Here is a 23,590-nt window from a genome sequence, read left to right as displayed (position 1 = left end):
TCGAGAAATAAAAAAACTTTGTTTTTTGATCCACTCACATTTTTACTAACCAACTAGTTTCGGCAACAACCTGTTGCCCTCTTCAGGGTTTAATTTATGACTAAACATATAAATAAAAAAGAAACAGTGTACAAGTTATTGGGTTACGATAAGGATAGGGGTGGGGGTAATGGTGTTTTAAGGAGGGGTAAGAGCAAGGAAGGGGATAACTGTGTTTAGGTTGGGTTAAACATATTATTGTCCGCCTCCGTAGTGTAATGATCAACACACTCGGCCACCGTACTGGAGGTCCTGGGTTCGATTCCCAGGGGGGTCAAATAAAAATAAGTGATTTTTTCACTCTAATATTTATTCAATACTACCCTGGACTGGTACCTGAAGCGGAGGGCTGATCACCTTTCCTTCATGTGTTAACTATCAAGATAACACTGCGTTTATATGATGCAGTGCCGTATGCACCATTGGGGTGCGGATAAGGGTTTGAATAATATGAATAATAAACATATTATTTCTCAAAATAATATGTTTTTTGCCCGCCTCCGTAGTGTGATAGTTAGCGCATTCAGCTACCGTGTTGGGTGCACCAAGTTTGATTCCCAAGGGGTTTAAAATAAATTTTAGTGACTTCACTCTAGTAATTACTATGTTACCTTGGACTGGTGCCCGAAGCGCAGGATTATCCACCATGCCTTGCTTTTATTTTCATTTTCTCATCAACAATTATTGCAATAGACATGATTATCTATTTATCTCCTGTATTGAGCCTTACATCAAAGGTCATAATCTGTATTGTAACTTATGTTTGTTAGGTACTTAAGCCTGAATAAATAACATACATAACAAATAGTAATTTGCATAAGTAGTGCCTCAAGTAATCTCAAGTAATATGTAATCTGTCCTTGCTCACTTTACAGATCTTTAATGTATTGTTGTGATCGCGGATAATGTTATCGATCGCTTATTGTTATCACAACCAGTCAGGTTTGAAACCCTGCGTACTAAATTATTACAAATAAAATACTTAATTTATTGATTTGGCTTCAACTTTGCGGAACAATATGATGATTTAAATAAAAAAATAAACAAAATTGTGTAAGAGGACTGTTTTAACTATAATATATAACTCAGCTTTAGTCCCCTTGATGACACATCGCTCACTCCTTTCAACAACGTCGTAAATAAAAAAACTTGATTTTTCAGGAGATTGTTTTTAAAGTATAAAAATATAATAAAATGTATTAAAATATATATCAAGCCACTTATTGAACTTTTTACTGTGCAACAGATCTTTTTAGGTAAAACCTGAAAGTTTTTTCTCCATTTGAAAAATATTTAGTATATTTGGTATATGGTCAGGTTAGGAGTCGTAACAATCGGCGGGTATGTATGAGGAGATGCATGAACGTGGAAGAGGCGAAGAATGTTTGCAAGTTTTTCTCTATGCCTACCCCTGCGGGGAAGCGGCGTGATGGTTAGTTAGTTAGTTAGTTAAAAACATTATAAAACAATACCTTTTCTTCAAAATGCAAAAACAACACTTTCTGCCCTGTAGCGGGTAAATATTAAGTTAAAAATATGCCACTTTTGCTGGGATATAGTACATTTTCTGGGCATTCCAAAAAAATGCACAACTGAAAATTGACGATTTTTGATATATGACATTGTTAAAAGGAGTGATCGACATGTTTATACTCGCTTGTCTCAAAGCAAAGCAAAGCAATCAAATCTCAAAGCAATCTACAAAAAGAAATTTCATATTATTTCACATTTTTAACCGCCCTACTCATATCAATATACATGATATGCTTGCAATATTATCGCCCAAACGCAACAAGCCGTATCCCATATGTTCAGGTACAAAAAAGTATACCCACAACCGCAGAAACGTTTGTGTTACATCAAATTATTCCTACTTGACCTACGCATATGAATACGTCATATGGCATGTTTAGTACTTCGAGGTCAGTATCGCTGGCTATGTCATTTGCAGAATTTATCGAGATTACGCTGATTGATATATTACATTTAATACAAAATATATTTATAAACTTTACGGCCACATCTTATGTTGAGAGCCTCTAAAATGTGAAGGATATAAAAAGGGTCATAAATAGGTCCATTGTTAAAAAAAAATTATCTGGTACATTGCAAATAAGTATTGTTACTCAGAAATCTTATGAAAAAAAACTGAGGATTTATTAATCTACTTTTTAAATAATATGGTTAGGTACAGTCTGTTCACAGTTATTTTACCTCTAGGTTTTTTTAATAAATTATTTATACTGCCAAATAAATAATTTTAAAAAAATATTCACACTTATTTTACCTCTAGTTTTTTTATATTATTTTTTTTTTAATTATTTATACTGCCAAATAAATAATAAAAATAAAAATAAAACTAGATGTAATATAACTGTGAACAGACTGTAGACAAGTTGATATAGTTTTAAGCGTTTTTTAAAATCAGCTATTTTGTGAGCATTTCATGATTGTTCGCGATATATTGAACGCAGTGAATGTGTTAATGTTATTGTAAGGAATACGTGTATGTTATGACATATTGGTTACAACAATATAGCCGCAATTGTGGGCTTATCTGCAATGTCTGGCAAGCGCACTCTAGACTTGTTTCCCCTAGAAAGCAGTCACTCACTTAGAGGTACCTAGTAAAAAATACTTATTTAAAATAACCCAAAATCAAAATACCAGCGAGTTATTACTGATCATCTCTCCCCACCTTAGAACATAACAGTTACCAAAACTCGCAGGTTTTAAAGTGATGACAATAACTATATTTCAATGTGTATTCTGTTATTTTATTATTATCATAAGTATATGTTTTTTTCTATTTTTAGGGAACAATTTCAATGTTTGGACTCGGTTGCGCAATGTCCATGCTGAGAACGGTTGTACCGAGATTAACATCTCCCATGAAGGCGCTCAAATCTATCACGAGACAACACTTCAATCTCGGGTTGTTCCTGGGTGGATACATTGGAATTTATAGGGTAAATACCACTATTCCGCAGATCATAATATGTGCATTTATTTATTTTGACGGAAGATATTATGAGGTAGGGGTGACAATGGAGGCGATACTGAAGTGAACATGTGAACAGAATGTCAGAAGATTCTCAATATTTGCTTTGGTCCAGTTTATGAATGTAATGGGGTTCGTAATGTCCACTAAAAGTGAAGAACATCCTGGTATAATAAATAACCCGCCGTACAATTTGAAGAAATGTAAGCACAATACTTAGTAGCTAATATTTTTTGCTATTTTTACAGTGGATAACAGATAACAGAAGAACAACCTGGTATATAAATAACCCGGACAGTCGTACAATTTGAAGAAATGTAAGCACAATACTTGTAGCTAATATTTTTTGCTATTTTTACAGTGGATAACATGTCTCTTATGTCGCCATCGGAAGAAGGATGCTGCGGAGCACGCACTTCCAGCGGGCTTCCTCGCCGGCGCAGCTTTCTGGTTCAAGCCCAACCTGTCCTTCTCGCTGGCATCCATCACCTCCATATTGCACGTAAGTCAAGATGCTCTGTATATTATCTCTGTATCCCAACTCGCTCTCCAGTATGTTGTCTTCAGATGTGGGACTATCTATGAGTGCGTTGTGTCTGAACATGCCAATCTTTGACTTAATAATTCGAGCACACACTGCGTACTCCGTATTCACTTCTGTTGTGCCGGTAACCGCGCGCAGAGACCTCGTGAATACCGTTCACGGAACTTCTCCATCCATCTCTGTCTCTAGCCTGCAACTCACCATCAATGTGGCGTTCAGTTGATCCTTGTACCTCCTGTACTGCTCACCTCGCTTTCGCCTTCCTCCGAGAAGCTCTCCAAACAAAACAGCTTTGATCAGGGGCGAGTCATCCATAGGAATGACATGCCCATCTGAGCTGAACCCTCGCTATTGCCACTGAGACAGGACAATAACCCGCCCTCTCCAGAACCTTCTGGTTAAACATGTAGTCATACCAACGAATGCCCATCATTGACCTGAGATGCCTTTGCTGCAATTTATCAAGCTTCTTTTGATGTCTTGCATACTCTGTTCAATACCGGACAGAATTGTAAATGTTTTTCATCCGTTTTCACTCTCTAGATGGAGTAAACGGCCACTTAAAGTTGTGTCCAAGCCACCCTGTCATGCGCCATTTCCTTGGCTTCCTCCCAGGTCAGTCCAGCAACCCGATGTTCCTCTGAGTACTTCAGAAAATGATGTATATTATTACGGGGCTCGAGTATAGGTAATAATAACTCATAATTAGGATGCAATCGGTTTATTCAACAGGTCGCTATAACAGTACAAGGACAAGTGTGTGCAGTCTCCCCTGCATCAATCTCATAAGGGTATAACGTAAACATTCCCCGCACCCCGCCCTGCTCCTAGCGGGCGCTTGGGGTCATAGTTCAAGTTGCTAGAAATATTGCGCCGTAACAAATATATTTGTTAGTAAATGATTTTGTTATTGCAGATTCTCTGCAGCCGGATGTACGAGTACAAGCTGTTGCCGGAGAAATGGCCACTTCCCGAACTGTTGTACGCTCTTTGCCAGGGGCTGCTGTTCCACGCGCGCGTCATGCACCCCGAGATGTGTCCGCGCTACATCATTAACCTCCTAGACACGGTCACCAGTGGAAAGTAAGTCCATCTTGTAATAAGCAGCGATGCGCAAATCCGACACCCAGTAATATCACTAGAAATTTATTTGAAACAGATTCTTTCTTAGCAATATGTGAAGCATATAAAGTCCACAAACTGCCTCCAGGCTCTTCTGTCAGCCGCCAGCTTCCTTACACGCCTACAAGTCAGGTCCGTGTTCCGAAGTTTAGACAAGAACTGCCAATAGATTGTCAGTAGTGGACATCTTGCGCGGCAAGAAACTGATGCTTTGTAAAAGAGGCAAATTTGATGGCGGCTTTTTGGAGGCATGTGAAATACATGGCCTAGCCAACTGAATCGCCTTTTCTTGGCAATAGTTATGACCATGAGTTGCTGCAACCTACGCTGTATTTTCTCATTCCTCAGTCTTCGCAGGCATCTATTCTCATTGCTGAGTGTATACTAAAGCAGATTGGCACGATCCAGTTGAACTCATTGGTAATACATAGCGTAGTGTACAATATGAACTACTGTATGAGTAAATTTTCCTTGGTCCGTGACAGTGTAAGTGTGGTCGCTAATGTGTTAATAATGATGAAGTTTTTAACTGCCGGGATTAGTACCTACTAAACGGGATTTTTTGCAGAAATTGTCATTTTCTTGCTTGCAAGAAATCTTGACATCTCTTGAGATGTCTCTGCATGTCATGTTAATACTAATGTAAGTCATGATGATCCTAAATGATGTTTCTGCATGTTTCAATTCTGAAATTGTCAAATACTTTTGATCTTGGTCTATAAAATGACAGAGTTTGTCACATGTAAAGGTGGAAATTTTGTATGGCCAATGTCTTATTATGTAGTAGGACGGCTGTAACTGTTTCGCAAAAGGTTACAAATGATTTATAGAAGTGCAGATATTTTTGAGCTCCTTAATTTAACCCTTATAGTGCTGAGCTTATTTTAACATATTTTGCATAAATTGCCATAGGATTTTTGAAAAAAGTACTTTTTTAATTAAGTGTGCACAGATCTTAATTATTTTCCTCAAATGTAGATGAATTTTCGTAATTCTTTCTGTTATGTGTAAGCGACATATCAAACTACTCAAATGAAACATATTTTTTACTATAACTGTATTTATTTAAATGCTATGTAACTGTATTTATTTAAAACTGCGCAATAATCGGTATTCCGACGCTCCGCACTTTATACGCATTAATAGAGAGTCCATCTATCGACGGTTCACACTCTAAGGGTTAAAGAACTTTAAGGTGGGGACTGACCACAGTCATTTTGTAGTAACGTAACACGTTACGATGCGAGCATTTTTTATTTTTTTTTTCAATTCTATTCAATTTATTTAATAATTAATATATACATTACAAACAAACATTTAAGGCGTATACATTAAAAAAACAAATTAAAAATTACGCAAGAAGACTCTTGTTAAATGTGTAGAAGAATCTCGCTTCGGAAAATTCCTTCGGACACATGGAACAGATCAATATCCAATGTGATATTGTTCAACATAGCGGTAGCTCTTCCTACAGGCATAACCATCGGCAGGTTGGTCCTGTGTATAGGAATGTGAAACAACCTATGCCGACGCTGTCTTGGGTAACTATCGGGAACATACAGACCAATGCTCTGGATAATTTCAGGATTATCGATCATACCGCGCAACAATCGAGTCAATTTGTAGTCAGTACAGCGAGCCGCTCGTTACGAGTGCTCCATATGAAGTCGGATGCTCGCCGTAATGACGAAATGTGGAAGTCAGTCCCCACCTTTAGTCAAGTAAATAACGTGTTCGTACTGAAATGTTTACATTTCTTTTCAGGGTCCACCTAATTTACTCCAGTTTCCTGCAAATGCTGAAGTTTTCATGCTGACTTAGCTTTATTTAACGCACAATTCTGTAATATAATTTTGTTATCTCATACAATGTTTATGGGAATATTGTTTTGTAGCATAATGGAATACTTTTTTTTATTGATTTAGTATTCAAATTTTATTTTATTTTTAAGCATATTTTATATATTTTATACAATTTCACAAATAAAAGGTTTAAAACACAAACATTTTACTTTATTTGATGGTGCATAGGGCACTGTTCCAGAAAAAGACTGCCTCATCTTGCTTGGATGGATCATCAGTCTTTTGCTTCACAGATTATATCTCTGATCAACTTCCATTTGTGCCACTCCTGAACGAACATGCGTCAATGCTTCTGGTTCCATGCTTTCCACCATGCAATGGTAGATGAGTTTTCTTTTATATTCATTATGTGCGGTTCTTTATTATGAAATTTTACAACCCTTATCCGGGAGGTCACAATAGACCTAATATGGTCGCAGTGACATAAGGGATGCAAGATTCCTTGAACCCAAAAAAAAACCCTTATCCACACCCGATGGTGCATAGGGCACTGCATCATATAAACGCAGTGTTACCTTAATCATTAACACATGAAGGAAAGTTGATCAGGCCTCCGCTTCAGGTACCAGTCCAGGGTTATATTGAATAAATATTACAGTGAAAAATCACTTATATTTAATAGATTTATATTATCCACTGACACTTCGTGATGGAATTGCATTTTTAATATATTATTAGATTAAAACCAATATTTTTAGCTTTTCCACTTTTTTTTATTTGACGGTCGCTGGTCAAATAAAAAAAAGTGGAAAAGCTAAAAATATTGGTTTTAATCTAATAATACACTTATATTTATTTGACCACTGGGAATCGAACCCGGGACCTCCAGTACGGTAGCCGAGCGTGCTAACCATTAATCTACGGAGCTGGAGGTGAAATTTAAATGAAACAAATTATTATAAAGAAATATTTTATTTGATTCTGTCAAGAGATCATTATTATATTAACAGTACACACATTAATAATACAGAATAGTCAATTTTTGTTAGTAAACATTAGAATAAAATAAAACATTTGAGCATTAAGCAGATGATAAATACATACCGAGGAATAATATGAAAAATTGCATACTTTGTGCAGTGCCAAAATTCCAACATCGTTTATCTCATAAAAAAATATTGTACACTTAAAAATAATTTTGTAAAAAATCCATAAATTAATCGTGCAAAAAAAAAATTGCAGCCTAAAATGTCTTTTTTTAGAATCGTTTCAATCAACTGTTTGCTCGGGTCATAAATCATTGTGATAAATGAACAAATATGATTTGAATATTGAAAGCATTAACTTTGTGGATCATTTTGATATATTATTTTGAGAAATAAAAATACCTTGTGTTCTGATCCACTCACATTTTTATTAACCAACTAGTTTCGGCAACAACCTGTTGCCCTCTTCAGGGTTTAATTTATTATTAATAAATTAAACCCTGAAGAGGGCAACAGGTTGTCGCCGAAACTAGTTGGTTAATAAAAATGTGAGTGGATCAGAACACAAAGTATTTTTATTTCTCGAAATAATATATGATTTACAACCCGAGCCGACAGCTGATTACAAAACGTATTGCAACATGTATTTGTCCTGCGTTCAACTGAATGTGAAATATGTTTGTCGCAAAGGTCTACATGACTAGAGGGCTATATGTTTATGGAAGACACGTGTGGCATTCCATCCTCTCTGTACACCCCTATAGTAAATTGGCGTAATAGTAGTAGTCATAAGATACTATCTTAACATAATATTCTAACTCGTCAAAACGAAAATCAAATAAACAAAATATTCACTATTGATTTCCTTTTTTTTTTTGAGAGTGATGAATTGTAATAATGAATTCTTCTTCTTAAAACCCTTATCCGCACACCAATGGTGCATTGGGCACTGCAACATATAAACATAGCGTTATCTTGATCGTTAACACACAAAGGAAAGGTGATCAGCCCTCCGCTTCAGGTACCAGTCCAGGGCAATATCAAATAAATATTACACTGAAAAAATCACTTATATTCACATGACCCCCCCCTGGGAATCGAACCCAGGACCTCCAGAACGGTAGCCGAGCGTGCTGACCATTACACTACTGAGGCGGACTTGTTATAATGAATTATTGTTTTAATATTTTTGCGGAATAAACTTATAAATGATATTAACACATTGTTTACGGCGTGCGCAGATTTGTGCATTTCAGAAACCTTAAGTAATGGCGGTATGCACATATTTGTGCATTTCAGAAACCTTAAGTTGCAGCGGTGTGCACATTTATGTGCATTTTGGTTACCTTCAACTTCATATACAAAAAGCATATCTTGAACATCTAATTTCTTGTCATGTTTGCTTTGCTGTGCAGCGGATAGGTGTCACTATAATACAAAAACATTATCGATTCTTATCTGGTTTCAAAATATGGCTTAAACACATCATTCTTTTAATGCGATCTAACATCTAACATCGCCCGGGTAAAATTATATTCATGTATCAATCAAACACTAATATTTTGAGTCTACTAGTCTATTTTATTGTTAAAAAAAAAAAAAAACAAATTTGTTTCGCCTAGTTATGGCATTTTCAAACGAATGAGAAGATTAAATGGACTGACGGATTTTAACAATAAAATACAGCTTAGTAGACTCAAAAAATCAGTGTTTGATTTAAAATTTAATACATAAATTAAAATGGAGTTCTACAAATTAAACGTCAAATCTATAAATAAACAAATTACATTTCTTTATCAAGCTTCACCATAACCAATGCGTTAAAACAACAGGACAAATATATGCATCATTATTATTACTATTACAGCCCAATATATTATGATTTGTATTTATATTCAAAATGTAGGTAAATATATTATGTACAGAGATATTTTGTTTGAGAATTTATGTTACAGATTTGAGAAGACTTAAAATGCTTGCTTTATCTAGGAATTATACATAAGCGCCACAAAACTGATTTATACTTAATTTGGCTTACCTCCTATTCAGTATGTAAGTTTTCTGATCTAACTATTGGATATTTTCATACAATCTACAGTAATATATTTTTAAAAAATTGGAGGTTTTTTTTTCTATTCTATAAAAATAATATATTTGATTGAGTGATAAAGTGCGGATATGTATCCATCAAATTCCGTATAATATAGATTTAATGACAATTATTGATAGTTAAAGTAGCTAGAAAATACAAAAATTATTTGATGTTAAAAAATACTGTTAAATATTATTCCTCACACCGATTTGTTATTGTTCTGTTTTACTTTGTGTGAAAATAAAAAATTTAAGATAAAAATGGTTGAAAATCTCAAAATAAAAATATTTTCATCTACAGGGTGGCACAAAATTAATCACCCTATAGGAAGATGTTGTAATTTTTGCAAATGGCATACGTCGATAATATTTGACATTTGTGGCCTTAGACAGCTGCAGTATACAAACAAACAAGGGTACAAATATGTGTCAATACTGTGGCGGCAGCCACTTCACGGATATCATCATTTCCACTTAACAGAATATATTGTAAAGAACCAAATAAAGATTTGTATCACTCAAAATATTTTGTTTTATTTAGTAAAATAATCTGTTTGTAAACTGCAGCTGTGTCACAAATGTCACAAATGTCAAATATGATTAACGTATGACGCCATTTGTAAAATTTTAACCGGATCCACGCATAACTGCATGTGTTTTCATAAAACATGCCCCATACGCAGCTGATATAACCGTATGTGTTTTTACTTTGCTCCAAGTTTCGAACCTCAGTTCAACATGGAGGGATTTTTTCATGGTGTGGAACTTTGGATAAAATAAGTCAATCCTTGGCCTTGAGACATCTGTTGAAATATCTGACTAATAATTTGTAACATCACAAGGATAAATAAAAGATTTATATTATCCACTGACACTTCGTGATGGAATTGCATTTTTAATTTATTATTAGATTAAAACCAATATTTTTAGCTTTTCCACTTTTCCACCAGTCTGATGATGTCGGTAACGACGAAACCCGGTCGCTGGTCAAATAAAAAAGTGGAAAAGCTAAAAATATTGGTTTTAATCTAATAATAAAAAAGATAAATAAAAGAACAGATCCCTGATTTTTCTTGCGGTCGGTAATTAGTCCGCGCCATAATCATGCCCTATATCTGTCTCACTCTCGACGCTACGCATCGCCAGTGGGTAAGAGTGACACATGATGCGCTTTGATGTATTTATATTACGATTAATTTGTTTATATTACGATATATTTCAAGAATAATGTGACACAAGTGTATTATAGAGTACCAAAAAGGCACAATGAATGCCATTGAACGTTTTTGTTTGAGAAAATAAATCGTTTCTTAACTAAATACATGATAAAAGTGATCATTTAAAAAACGGCAAAATACCGCTGCGCACGGGCGTCTCTTAGGAACAAAGTTAACGCGGTTAAAAGGTTAAACATCTTCCGATATGGTGATTAATTTTGCGCCACCTGTATAATCCAAAAAATTCATAAAAAAGTACAATATAATTATGTATTATGTAAACATCACTAGAAAAAATATAAATAATAAATAGAAAAATAATACTTAGTCTGCACAATGCCTTATATGTAACACATATATGTATTATTTAATGGTACAAATATATCAGATTACCAAATACGGTAGTAGAAAATGAGACGAAATCTGTCAACCTTCATGGAGAATTATATCAGTACACGGTGACAGATATGGAATGTGACATTTTGCCTCGTTTATCAGTTGAAACGCGCAATTTTGTGAAAATCAGTTCAGATTATAATCTCATCCAATGATTTTTTTTAAAGTATAAAATCAGATCTTACAAATAACTAAATAATAAAACAATGAATTATTTGCTTGCTGTATCTATTAATTCAAATTTACATATGAATTAAGCCCATCTATTTCCCTAAATGTGTCTTTAAAATAATATGTGGAAAGGATATTTGTTTTAAATAAACAACTGAAAGCATGGAAAAAAAACTTGTTTAAATAAAATACGATATAATGCAAATTTGATATATGTAATTATTTTGTTACTGTATAAAATATGATATATGCAGGGTATATTATTGATACATCGTCAGTCTAACATGCAAATATAAGTCGTCACCAGTGGGGCAATTATATCGTCACAAGAAACAAGTGTCCGATGAAAATTGCAAGATATTTAATATTTCATACAAAAACCATCATATCGCTTCACTGAAGGGGTAGGCAGAGAAAATAGAACACCATACCAATCTGTCTTTGTAAACAAACTTCGCCTCTTCCACATTCATGCGTCTCCTCATACATACACGCCAATTAACCCCACTCCTGATCTGTCCACTTTCAAATATATTTGAAATACTTGATCATGATCGTGATTACATGTTTGTGATGTATTTTTTCACATTTACCTTTCCTTTCTTCTTATTATCCTACCTGCAAACAAGCCTCTGAAAGTAGAGGCTTTGCGGGTTATTCCAAAAAAAAAAGACAGTTTTCCTCAATCTCTCTCTGCTTCCATTACTAACTACATTCGCCTCAAAATTGTTCTTTATTACTTTTTTCCCTCATTTGATTCACACGCCCAAACCATCTCAACACCTTTCTAAATTTTATCAATGTCCTCCATCAAACGTTAAAATATATGATATCCTTTGGATATAAATACTATATATGAGATAAAGAATTGTGATTCGCATATTAAACTGACGATATCTGATATTACGCTAGAGATTTTCAACAGTTAACATACATATTTTTTTCGTCTGTTAAAATTACGAATGATTAGTACAAATTGGAGATATTATATATTTGGCAGTGACCGGATGCCATATAATCTAATGGAACAATACGTTATATACTTAGTATTTGTAAAAAAAGGTTAATATAAAATATACAATTCACTTATCAATTTGTAGATAAGTTGCCCCCGCGACTTCTTCACACTTCTTAATACACAAACGCCAGCTGGCAATGTCTCCTTATCCCGACCACAATACTTTGTTTATTGTGAGTATTTAGTATCATTCATTTTTTAAACAGTACGGTTGATATCTATTTTGGCAGTTCACTTTTCAATTCTGTGACACAAAGATTAGACTAAGCCTTCGAAGAGAGATGTTTTCAAATATCAAAAATGTTTTGTACAATTAAAATCACTAAAGAAATAATAGGTGCATTTAATTTGAAGGTTTGTTGGTCTTATTTGATGACGGATCTTAACACATTTCGGATGATCTTAACACATTCACATTTCTACCCGTCAGGTTGGGTGGGATGCTTCAGGACGCGAAGAGTAGTTTTATCTTCAGCGCTGGCCTCATTTCAAAACCAGAAAAGAAGGAATTATCCAATGCTTTTATATGAATATTGTATACCATTCTCATTGTTAAGGTCTTAACCACATGTAGATAATTATCGAATCCCGTCGCCTGTGGTCCGCAGACGTAAAAATACCCATCCGAAATGTGATTAACATCTGTGGAAAATGTGAACATTCATACAATAGAACCTTCAATAGAATAAAATAACAACTATGTAGTTTTTTCCACATGAATTTTATTTGACCAGCAACCAGGTTTCGTAGTTACCGACATCATTAGACTGGTCACCAGTCGGTTACGGAAAAAACTACATAGTTATATTATTTTGAGAAATAAAAAGACTTTGTGTTTTGATCCACTCACATTTCAAAACATAAACTACAAAGTTGTTATTTTATTCTATAAAATGCAGTTCCACAAAGAAATGTAAGTACAAAACATTTATTTAAAAAAGAACCTTCAATATACAGACCTCGAGAAACTGGATGTTTTGACATTTTACTATGATGATTCAAAATTCAATTAAATACCTGTTGCAAATGTTCATCACACTAAAAAGATTTAACTTAATCAATTAACACTTATTTATTGTAACTGCAGACAGTTGGTAGAATTACATGTTGTTGGATTGAATTCCCCATTTATTTATGTATATCTTAATACGTGATGCGTTTCGTCTTCTTAGGACATTATCAAACACTCGATAATGTCCTAAGAAGTGTTTGATAATGTCCTAAGAAGACGAATCGCGTCACGTATTAAGATATACATAAATAAATGTAGAATTCAATCCAACAAAAACCTTGTTTTATTTTGGATATATTACCCAACAATTCAATTAAAACTGTTCAGAGATTCATTGTTATTGCCACTAAATCATAAAACATCCTTAATGTCGGAGTGTTTGCGGATTCAGTTTGATTGAATGAGTATCGATTGTTTGCGATTCGAATCACGCAAAGATGGGAGTGCTTCTCTCCGGGAAGGTGTAGCAGGACTGGGAGTAGAGTCCGGGGTAGGAGTCGTCTCGCGGCAGAGCCCGGAACGGGCACAGCCGGCTGGCGGGAGAAGTGCGGCGCGGACCTCACACGGCCGCGGGGGCGGGCAACTGTCAGTGCCACTTGGCCTTCTGTGCGAAGATGTCGGCGCGCAGGTTCTGCGCAAAGCATATTCCCAACACCTGCCAGAGAAAAGACATGGTTACGAGGGGTGTAGAGAAGATGGGTGAGCCATAGTTCGTCAGAACTTTTTTTTTTTAATTGGCACTTCAAACCCTTATCCTCACCTCGATGGTGCATAGGGCACTGCATCATATAAATGCAGTGTTATCTTAATCGTTAACACATGAAGGAAAGGATCAGGCCGATCACGGCCCTCCGCTTCAGGTACCGGTACAGGGTAATATTGAAAAAACATTACAGTGAAAAAATCACTTATATGTATTTGACCCCACCTGGGAATCGAACCCGGGACCTTCGGTACGGTAGGCGAGCTCGCTGACCATTACACTATGGAGGCGGATAATTTAATTGGCAAAGCACCGTAAATTGAGTGATACATGCAACCTTTCATTACATAATAATGATTTTACTTACGTTAACTGAACGTTTTTTAATGATTTCACTTGACATTACTCAAACGTTTTTGCCATACTTTTTAATGTGCTTTATAACCACACTATTGACATTTTGGGAGTTCATTCTGTTTTAGTTCGGCTGAGCTTCTACAAGATTGCATTAAAGTAGCTGCTAACAGCTTTTTTCAACAGCAATTTCTAGAAATTACATTTTTGCTGTCTCCGATTGCTATCGCCCGGTCAGTCACAACGTAGCCACGCAGTTATCGTGATTGTGGGCGTCATTGACCAGGCAATAATGAGCAGAGACAGTCAAAGTAAAAAATGACAATCCAATACAGTCGAAAAATTAATCAAAAGCGTATAAAATACAAATTATGAGCATACTGTGAAAACTGATTGAATTAATTCATGTGATTTTGAAGAAATCCTATTTGAATAATTGATCAAGGTATTGTAAACATTAATATCAAAATTAATAAGAATATTGTTTTGGCATCTTAGTTTCCAGTTTTTATTTCATTAATTCATTTTTTCATAAATTTGACTCTCACTTCTCATTTTTACAATTTTTTTTTTTTTTTTAATTATTTGATTTTTTATTTTTTATTAAGTCGTGTTTATCTATTTCAAATCTATACATCTCCATCATTCAATTAGTAAGAATGGCTTTTTTATCCATATTTTTGTTATTTAATGACTTATTAAATAATGGAAGCAGGTTATACAGCTTCTAGCGTGATATTCAAAGTTCAAAAGTTTTTCATGATTTGACCAATGGTGTTGTATATGTAATTTTATCAACTTAAAAAGTATTATTCGCAACTTATAAAACATGTTGTCATATGATCAGCTTTTACAGTATGTTCTAGAAATAGTAGAAGAAAAGCAAAGAGAATCTAGCTGGAGATGGAAATTAAAATAGGGATTACACTAAAAAAAGTATTGTCGATTATTAAATAGACAATAGTTTTTTTATAAAGCAAAGAAATAATTTAATATCTGACATTGAACCACATAAATATTATAAAGATATGTATACGTACGAATCGTTGAATTTGATATCTCTGAATAGTAGATTTTTTATTATTTTTTTAACAAAATGTCCAAACCAAAAATTTATAAATTGATTTACAATGTTTCTTCTGATAGATTACAGTGCTTTGGAAAAACAACATTTAAAATAGAATATTAATAAAAATAAAAACATGCTTCTTGCACTATTTCTAGTCTACAGTAATTTATCAAATAATATTAAAAGTACATAAAGTGTAAAAGTACATAGTTAAAAAATGCAAATAAAAATTAAATCTGTATATTAAAAAAAGTCATTTTTAATACAGATGGCCATAATTACTATGATAATTATTAAACATACAATGAAAATATACTTTGTCTCTTTTGAGACAAAGTATATTTACATGAGAACATGTGTACTAATAAGAAAATGATCTCCATAAAATGAGAATGTAATTTGGTCCAGTGATAATAATGTATTATGTCGCTCACTCCTTTCAAACAACCTCATATATCAAAAAACTTGATGTTTCAGGAGATTGTTTTTAAAGTTTAAGAATAAAATAAATGTATTCAAAATAAATATCAAGCCACATATTGAACTTTTTATTGTGCAACAGATCTTTTTAGGTAAAACCTGAAGATTTTTTCTCCATTTGAAAAATATTTAGTATGTTTAAAAAAATAATTAAACAATACCTTTTCTTCAAAATATGTACAAAAACAACACTTTCTGACCTATAGCGGGTATATATTAAGTTAAAAATATGCCGTTTTTTCTGGGATATAGTATATTTTATGATCATTCCGAAAACATGCACAACTGAAAATTGACATTTTTTGATTTATGACGTTGTTGAAAGGAGTGAGCGATATGTAGTAGGCATAGTAACTGCATAAGAGTATACCTGAGCAAATGCGGTGCACACAGCTCCTGACGCCACTATCAATAAATTACGATCAAACCATTCTTCAGCTGCCTCAATACACCCCTTTTCATATATTATCTTGGCCACATCTAATGTCTAAATTGGGAAAAAATAATAACAGAACATAAACAAAAATAAAATCAAAAGAAAATAAAATAATGAAAAAAGGTATTAAAAACAGTGAATAAAAATTGGATTGGTACCTAAAGCACAGGACAAAGCAACTTGCCATTATAAAATGAACAATCAAATTAACATTGTATCAATTCATTATATTACCATACCAGAAAGTTAACAATGCTTTTAATATAAAAAAATAGTATTTTCTTTTGAACATTCAGATTTATAATTTTTAAAAGGATATTTCAGTTGATAAATGCTTTAAAAATACAAAAAATGTATAAAGACTAAATATAAAACAGTTCCATAAGATCGCGTTTCTGTTTATTAGTGTAAACACTACTAGTTTCGATAATCACACATGTTATTATCAAAAGGTGAAAATATAATCCCAATTAAATTAGTCTCTTACAAGTGATTGAAACATCCTGTTATTTCATAAAATTAATGCCAAATCAATGAATAATAAAAACTAAATTGACTTGTGTGCAATGTTGGATAGTACTGCATTTAGGTGACAATAAGTTTTCTTTAACCCTAGATTACGGAAAATTCGTAAAATTTACGATGATCATCCAATCTGTGGCAAGCACCGAGGCAACACATGTAAAGAATGTAGTGATAACTAGCATGTACCTTAATTTTTTACCAATATTTTATATTCATTTTTTTATATGAAATTCCCAAAAAACATGTTGCACTTATTTAAAAACAAAAAATAAGCTAACATTTTTGGTAACATGTGAATTTCTTGTCGTATATCTTACAATAGTCCCATATTAACGCACATTGAGACAGGTCCCGTAGTCTAGGGTGAAAAAACTATATTTTCAGCAAATAAAAAGAAAAAAAAATTACAATCAAAATCATTTTTAAACTGGTAACAGGTAAATCATTAATTTTCAAAATAAAACACAAAAAAGCAGTGACACTAATATTACAAAATACGTGACAAATGAGTCCCATGCGAGCACTTTACTGGCGAGTGCCGGTTACCTTCAGAAGTACAAGAGACATGGCGACCACGGCCACATTTAGAAGATTGGTTTCCAACCATTCGGAACCTGCCCGCAGACAGCCGCGCTCGTATATATTCCTATCGGCAGGCTGATCGAATCCAATAATAACCAAAGTATAAATACCAATCTAAAGTTCAAATAATAATAAAGTTGATTGGATAAACGGAGAATTGAGAGACAAGCAACTAGTATTTTTGTTAGTGTGACCATTCTTTGTACATTCATGACTGCAGTAAAGCCGACAACGGTTCACTGCAAGTCAGAAACCATTACTGTGGAGTGTTTTTTTATATATGTATAATTGAAGGTGGAATTTGGAATAGAGCTTTAATTTGTGACTCTGTATAGGCGTTATAATCAAAACGATACAGTAAAAATTTGTTGAATTAAAAATAAAGGGATCAAAATATGACAAATATTTTGATTTCCGCATTCGAAAGTACAAAATAAAAATCCACTCATTTTCCAAAACCAAACTGATGGGAGGTTATGTTCCAAAGAAATACATATATAGTTTTTGTAGATAAAATGACAAAAATAAGACATTGGAAAGGACTTATTTTTTAAACTCTTTTATCATAACTTTATGACACGTTTTAAAAAAATCAAGAATTTCGAAATATTCCAGAAGATAGTCATAGTGACTAATCAGGATCTGCTGAGTTTCTATTTAGTCTTCAAATCTCCTCGCACAAAGGGAGTTGTAATACAGGTTTGGAAGACTTACAAAAGTGGGTCTCCGCACATCGTAGCCGCACTGTTTGTTCCTGACGGCCTCTCGCCGCCTGCAGCAGCTGAAGGGGACTCCGCAGGCCTCGCGGGACCCCACCGACTGTGAGGAGCAGTTGAAATAGGCATTCCGGTCCCAGTCGCGGGGGCCCTCGATGCCACAGCATTGCAACTGCAAACAGGTAGAATTGATTGATGGAGAGATAAAATCAATATTACAATAAGAACCAACTTTCGTTTTATCACAAATGTTTGTGTGTAGTAAAAAGGTTTAAAAGGGAGAATCAAATTCCCTACACATACGAGCATATCGCTCACTCCTTTCAAGAATGTCATAAATCAAAAATCTTAAATTTTCAGTTGTGCATGTTTTTGGAATGCCCAGAAAATGTACTATATCCCAGCAAAAGCGGCAATATTTTTAACCTAATATTTACCCGCTACAGGGCAGAAAGTGTTGTTATTGCATTTTGAAGAAAAGGCATTGTTTAATATTTTTTTAAATAAACTAAATATTTTTCAAATGGAGAAAAAACCTTCAGGTTTTACCTAAAAAGACCTGTTGCACAGTAAAAAGTTCAATAAGTGGCTTGATATTTATTTTTAATACACTGTATTATATTTTTAAACTTTAAAAACGTTCTCCTGAAAAATCAAGTTTTTTGATATATGACGTTCTTGAAAGGAGTGAGCGATATGTGATGCGTGGATGTTTTCTGCACCATTCTGCGATAACCAATATCACGTACGCACACGAGAAAAATATATGTGCCAAAAATATTTAATGAGTACACATCCGGGCAAGACAAAGAAAGGGGGGACGCGATAACGCCCTTGAGGTAGTATTTTACGAAAATGGCGCTACATAAATTATCCAAAATGATTATTATTTATTATAACCAGAAAGTTTCATCCTAAATGCACCTATTTTGTCAGGTATAAATACAACATAATTCTGTAGAAAAAAAAAGTTGTTTTTTTTTCCTGTTTATTGGAAAATAGTCTGAGAGTAGGGCGGTTGAAAAATCAAATGAAATCTAACCCAATCTTCCTGAATCCAGTCGATTAGATTTTGTTGGTCAGGATCCTCCCTGTAATGTGTGATGAATGCTTGGAAGCCATTTGTGGCTTGCTGCTTTATCTGTAAAAAAAATTAAATAATAAAAAGTATAATTTATATTTGAAACACTAACTTTGTGATTTTCCATTTTATAATTAAAATGTAACTTTGTTTTAAAATCACTAAAAATATTTTTTTATAACTTAATTATAATGTCTACCAGTTTCGAAGCTAACTGCTTCTTAATTCTTAAGAAGCAGTTAGCTTCGAAACTGGTAGACATTATAATAAAGTTATAAAAAAATATTTATAGTGATTTTAAAACAAAGTTACATTTTAATTACAATATAAAAAGCTTGCATAATTTCCCTAACATAGCTTCTTTCTACCATATAATTCCTATACAATAACTGAAGGTTTAAAATACACATCTTGAATGGTTCCTCGTCAAAAGATCCTAAGTACATTGTAACCAGGTCCACTCCTATATGTCGCGGAGCCAGGACTTCCTTTTCCTGCCCTCCATCTTCCTCATCTCTATATCTCGGAGAAGATGGTACTGGTCATGTCTCGTTGCAAGCTTTCCCAACTCTACTTAGTATCTCTTCATTTGTTGTTTAGTTCACCCAAGACATACCCAAAGTAGAGCCACATTTCTATGTTCTCTTTTGTCACCTATATTTGTGGTTCATCCAGATAGATTATTAACCGAGTTCAAATAAAGCCTTTTAGGATTTGGCATTTAATTTTTTTTTTTTTACATTTCAAAGCGTCTTTTACATACTGTTGGTAGAGAGCAGGAGACGCTTAAAAGCGTTATATTAGCTTACTTTTAGTAGAGCGCGAGACGCTAAAAAACATTGTACAGATTGGAATTGGGTTTGCATTTACTTGTGATTACTACACACCCCTACTGAGTATACTAATTAGGGTCAGGGTTAATGAAAAAACCGCCCGAAAACAATCTTCATATTAATATTCCATTTGCACGGCACATATTGCTTTAATTTTTTCAAATGTTTTTAATCCTTAGCACTCCTTAATTTCTCAATTATTCTTTTTTATTACTATTTTCTAAATCAATTACTTAATTGATTAAAAATAAAAATTTTAAAAGGGGTCTTACATTAGTTCTGTATTGTAACATTGTAGAGTGTGTTCAATTGTTGATTAAAAATAGCATAACAATAATAAAAAATAGCACAATGAATATTGATTTATTAATGACAAAAACGTACCCAGTCTTTGAAAACGAATCCCAAAATTCCTGCTGTCATTTCCGATAAAAGAAGTAACGCAAGGAAAACTGCATACTGAAAAAATACAAATCATTATTACGTTTAAAAAAGACAAATTTAAACAACTGTAAGATAATTATGGATATTTTTTTTTATTCTTACACATCCTAGTAAAAAGGTATTCTCTCGTAACGCACCGACGCACCCAGTGAAACCGATGATAAAAGTTACAGTACCTAGAAAAATAAATCATATTTTTTATATATATAAAGAGCATCGTTAACTTTATGGTATGGTAATATAACACTCTCCTTATTATTCATCACTCACTTTGTGTAATATCACTTAAAAACACAAATTCATGACTGTCGGTATGGGAACAACAAGGTCAAGTCTACATTTTACCTGATAACGGAATGGTTACCCAAATCTGGTAGTCAGGAAGTAGTGTTTTTAAGAGGTTTTACATAAAGTGAATGATGAATGACTTATCATGAGTGTTAAATAATATTAATCAAAATAATGAATTATTAACTGTTTTTGTGACAATTTTATATTTATTCTATCAGAATCTGGATTTTCTTATCCAACAGATGATACATAAAGATATATATTATAGGTGCCTCAACTGAGACGAAGCATCTATTGTTTTATATGAAAGACAGATGGAAGTCTGAGCATTTCAAGGCTTACAACCTGACAGGAAGGCTGAAGGTCATGGCTATCCCTAAGATCTGGGGATCAGAAAGAGCACTCATGAATTCCGAATAACAATAATTTCGTAATTAATTTCACAATTGTTTAAAGTAAAAAAACAAAATTCATATTATTGTGATACTTACCGACACATATTAGTATGAAGGCGGGATCTAAAGCTATGTTGGTGAGACGAGAGAGGTTATTGAATGTGTCCTTTTCATTCCAAGCCCATACCCCTACAGCAAGAATACATAGCCCCAGCAACTGGAATTCAAATAAATTATATTGTCACATATTCAATCAATCAAAAATCAAATAAACATATGTTATCACAGAATAATGAATAAATACTTAAATTATAAAAAATAACATCTCTTTTAAGAAATAATCAGTATAATTTATATTTGAAAAAGAAGAAGCAGAGGAAGACCGAGGAAAACTTGGCACAATCAGGTATGTCAAATACTTGAAAGCGGCTGGGTCAGGAGTCGTAATAATCGCCGAGTATGTATGAGGAGATGCATGAATGTAGAAGAGGCGAAGAATGTTTGCAAAGACAGAGTGGTGTGGCATTCGATTCTCTCTGCCTACCCCTGCTGGGAAGCTGCGTGATGGTTAGTTAGTTAGTTAATTTATATTTGAAGCACTAACTTTGTGATTTTACATTTTATAATTAAAATGTAACTTTGTTTTAAAATCAGTATAAATTATAGTGATTTTAAAACAAAGTTACATTTTAATTATAAAATAATCAGTAGTTTGAAAATGCCATAACAAGGCGAAACAATTGTCACAAATTTAATTTTTGTGTTTTTAATAATAAAATATAATTTTTTAATATTTAAAAATCAGTGTTTGATTTGAATATTTCATATATAAATTATAAATAAATAACCGGGCATTCTACATCAAGATTATAAAACATTATTGAATTAATTTGAAATATTTGATATTAATGTAAATAAAAACAGTAAATTACTTAATTTTAATTACGTAGTTTAAGAATGAGCACGAACTCAGGAAATAACAAGTTTCTTACAGTAAAAAATATTACAAGGCCCAATTTCAATCAAGGTGTTTTTTTTTGTTTACTCGTTTTTATTAGAAATATTTCCTTATGTGCATTATATGCATTATTTTTATCAATTACGCAATGTTAAATAAATGTATATGTATTGCAATTATTACTTTTTATTTGCGTATTGAAGAATTAGATAAAGATGAAATAATTAAATAATGAAATTAAACGGATGGCTGTTATATTTATATCGAGGCGTTATTAACTTAAATTTATGACTTAGTAAAACAACAATAATTACATTTATGTTATTCCGTAGGAATAATAAGAAAGGGAAGATCAATAGATCCCATTTGTTTACTGAATGACATTTGAAGAAAAATATAAACGGAAATCCATGCGCATGAAAATCATTTGAATGAAAGAAACATATGCAGCTAGATTAATTATGCTTTGCAATACAATAAAAACAGAAAAGTATTTACCCAAAATAAGACGTTGAATCCAAATATAACATATTTTAAACAACAGCTGACTTCACTTGTGTCACGTCTGTATTTCCTGATGCTAGGCATTTTGGACTCGTGTGATCTCTTGTGCACTTCCATTTATGCTGACTAATTGTAAATTATCATAATGAAAATATGTACAATATACAAATAATTCCTTTTGGCTTAAAGTTGAATGTTTTCTAAATCTATATCACCTGGCCCCCAATGTCGGAACAAAGGAAGCCATCTTGTAAATATCTCGTATCTGTCACCCACTACTGTCAGCTATTTGAAGGAAAACGGATACATATCTCTCATTAAATAATGATGTGTGCAATATTAGTCTTTCGGACATGTAAAATAAAGACTAAATTAAAACATTGTAAAATATTTACAATAATTATTTAATGTTTAAATTATTATAAAAATATCAAAATCATACAATATTCAGCATTGAACATAAATAATATAATATTTCAAAGGAAAGTAATAATGTCTTTTGACAATAAACAAGTCTATATATTATTTACGAAATACAAAAAGTAAATCTTGGTGAAGATTTAGCATTAACTAGAATTCAGTGTTACCATAATACGAGACCCGATAAATGAAAAATAAAGTTCTCACTTCAAGTTTTTTTTTTTATATTACAGTAAAACCCCTTTTTGTTGGACCGCGGTATAGGAGATAAATGTTTTTCAATTGCATTTCAATTCAATAACGACTAATTTTAGTCATTTCCGCTGGTTTAAATGTAAAAATACAACTTAAAACATTAATCCTCTACAACGTTCCCTCCGATAACGCGGTACCAATCTCA

General features: G+C 33.1%; 2 protein-coding genes across 5 annotated transcripts in view; one reads left to right on the top strand and one right to left on the bottom strand.

Moving 5' to 3' along the window:
• LOC148311449 (transmembrane protein 135-like) overlaps nt 1-6,709 on the top strand; it is a 30,119-nt gene extending 23,410 nt beyond the window's left edge. The window contains exons 6-9 of the mRNA XM_088256641.1: nt 2,856-3,008; nt 3,402-3,542; nt 4,501-4,667; nt 6,471-6,709. Of these exons, the coding sequence (XP_088112767.1) occupies nt 2,856-3,008; nt 3,402-3,542; nt 4,501-4,667; nt 6,471-6,522 (513 nt within the window). The 3' untranslated portion in view covers nt 6,523-6,709. The remainder of the gene's footprint in view (nt 1-2,855; nt 3,009-3,401; nt 3,543-4,500; nt 4,668-6,470) is intronic.
• Nucleotides 6,710-7,467: 758 nt separating this feature from the next.
• On the bottom strand, nt 7,468-23,032 carry LOC148311448 (tetraspanin-5-like). Of its 4 annotated transcripts, none has more exons than XR_015837271.1 (9): nt 22,765-23,032; nt 21,405-21,525; nt 20,725-20,798; nt 20,563-20,637; nt 19,307-19,405; nt 18,263-18,436; nt 16,376-16,492; nt 13,234-14,054; nt 7,468-7,912 (listed from the first exon to the last, which is right to left on the bottom strand). XR_015837271.1 is itself a non-coding variant. In XM_088256757.1 (9 exons), exons 1-9 carry the CDS (start codon nt 22,885-22,887, stop codon nt 13,986-13,988), a joined length of 963 nt encoding a protein of 320 aa, XP_088112883.1. In that variant the 5' UTR covers nt 22,888-23,032; the 3' UTR covers nt 12,952-13,985. The 4 variants fall into 4 exon arrangements, 3 of the variants coding, with proteins under 3 accessions (XP_088112882.1, XP_088112883.1, XP_088112884.1); XM_088256757.1 differs by lacking the exon at nt 7,468-7,912 and adding an exon at nt 17,513-17,623 and having other exon boundaries at nt 12,952-14,054; XM_088256756.1 differs by lacking the exon at nt 7,468-7,912 and having other exon boundaries at nt 11,566-14,054.
• Between the last annotated feature and the right edge of the window lie 558 nt (nt 23,033-23,590).

The sequence above is a fragment of the Brachycentrus maculatus genome, unplaced genomic scaffold (assembly GCF_059751285.1).
Source record: "Brachycentrus maculatus isolate JH-2025_06_01 unplaced genomic scaffold, ASM5975128v1 h1tg000065l, whole genome shotgun sequence".
NCBI classification, from domain to species: Eukaryota; Metazoa; Arthropoda; class Insecta; order Trichoptera; family Brachycentridae; genus Brachycentrus; species Brachycentrus maculatus.
Note: the sequence above shows the minus strand (reverse complement) of the source record. Positions and strands in the feature narration are given on the sequence as shown.

Coding starts and splice junctions, on each gene's coding strand:
- LOC148311448 (XM_088256757.1), bottom strand. CDS start 22,887: ATGGAAGTGCACAAGAGATCACACGAGTCCAAAATGCCTAGCATCAGG. Junction 20,638..20,724: donor ATACCTTTTTACTAGGATGT/GTAAGAATAAAA, acceptor GTATTTTTTCAG/TATGCAGTTTTCCTTGCGTT. Junction 18,437..19,306: donor ACTGGATTCAGGAAGATTGG/GTTAGATTTCAT, acceptor ACCTGTTTGCAG/TTGCAATGCTGTGGCATCGA.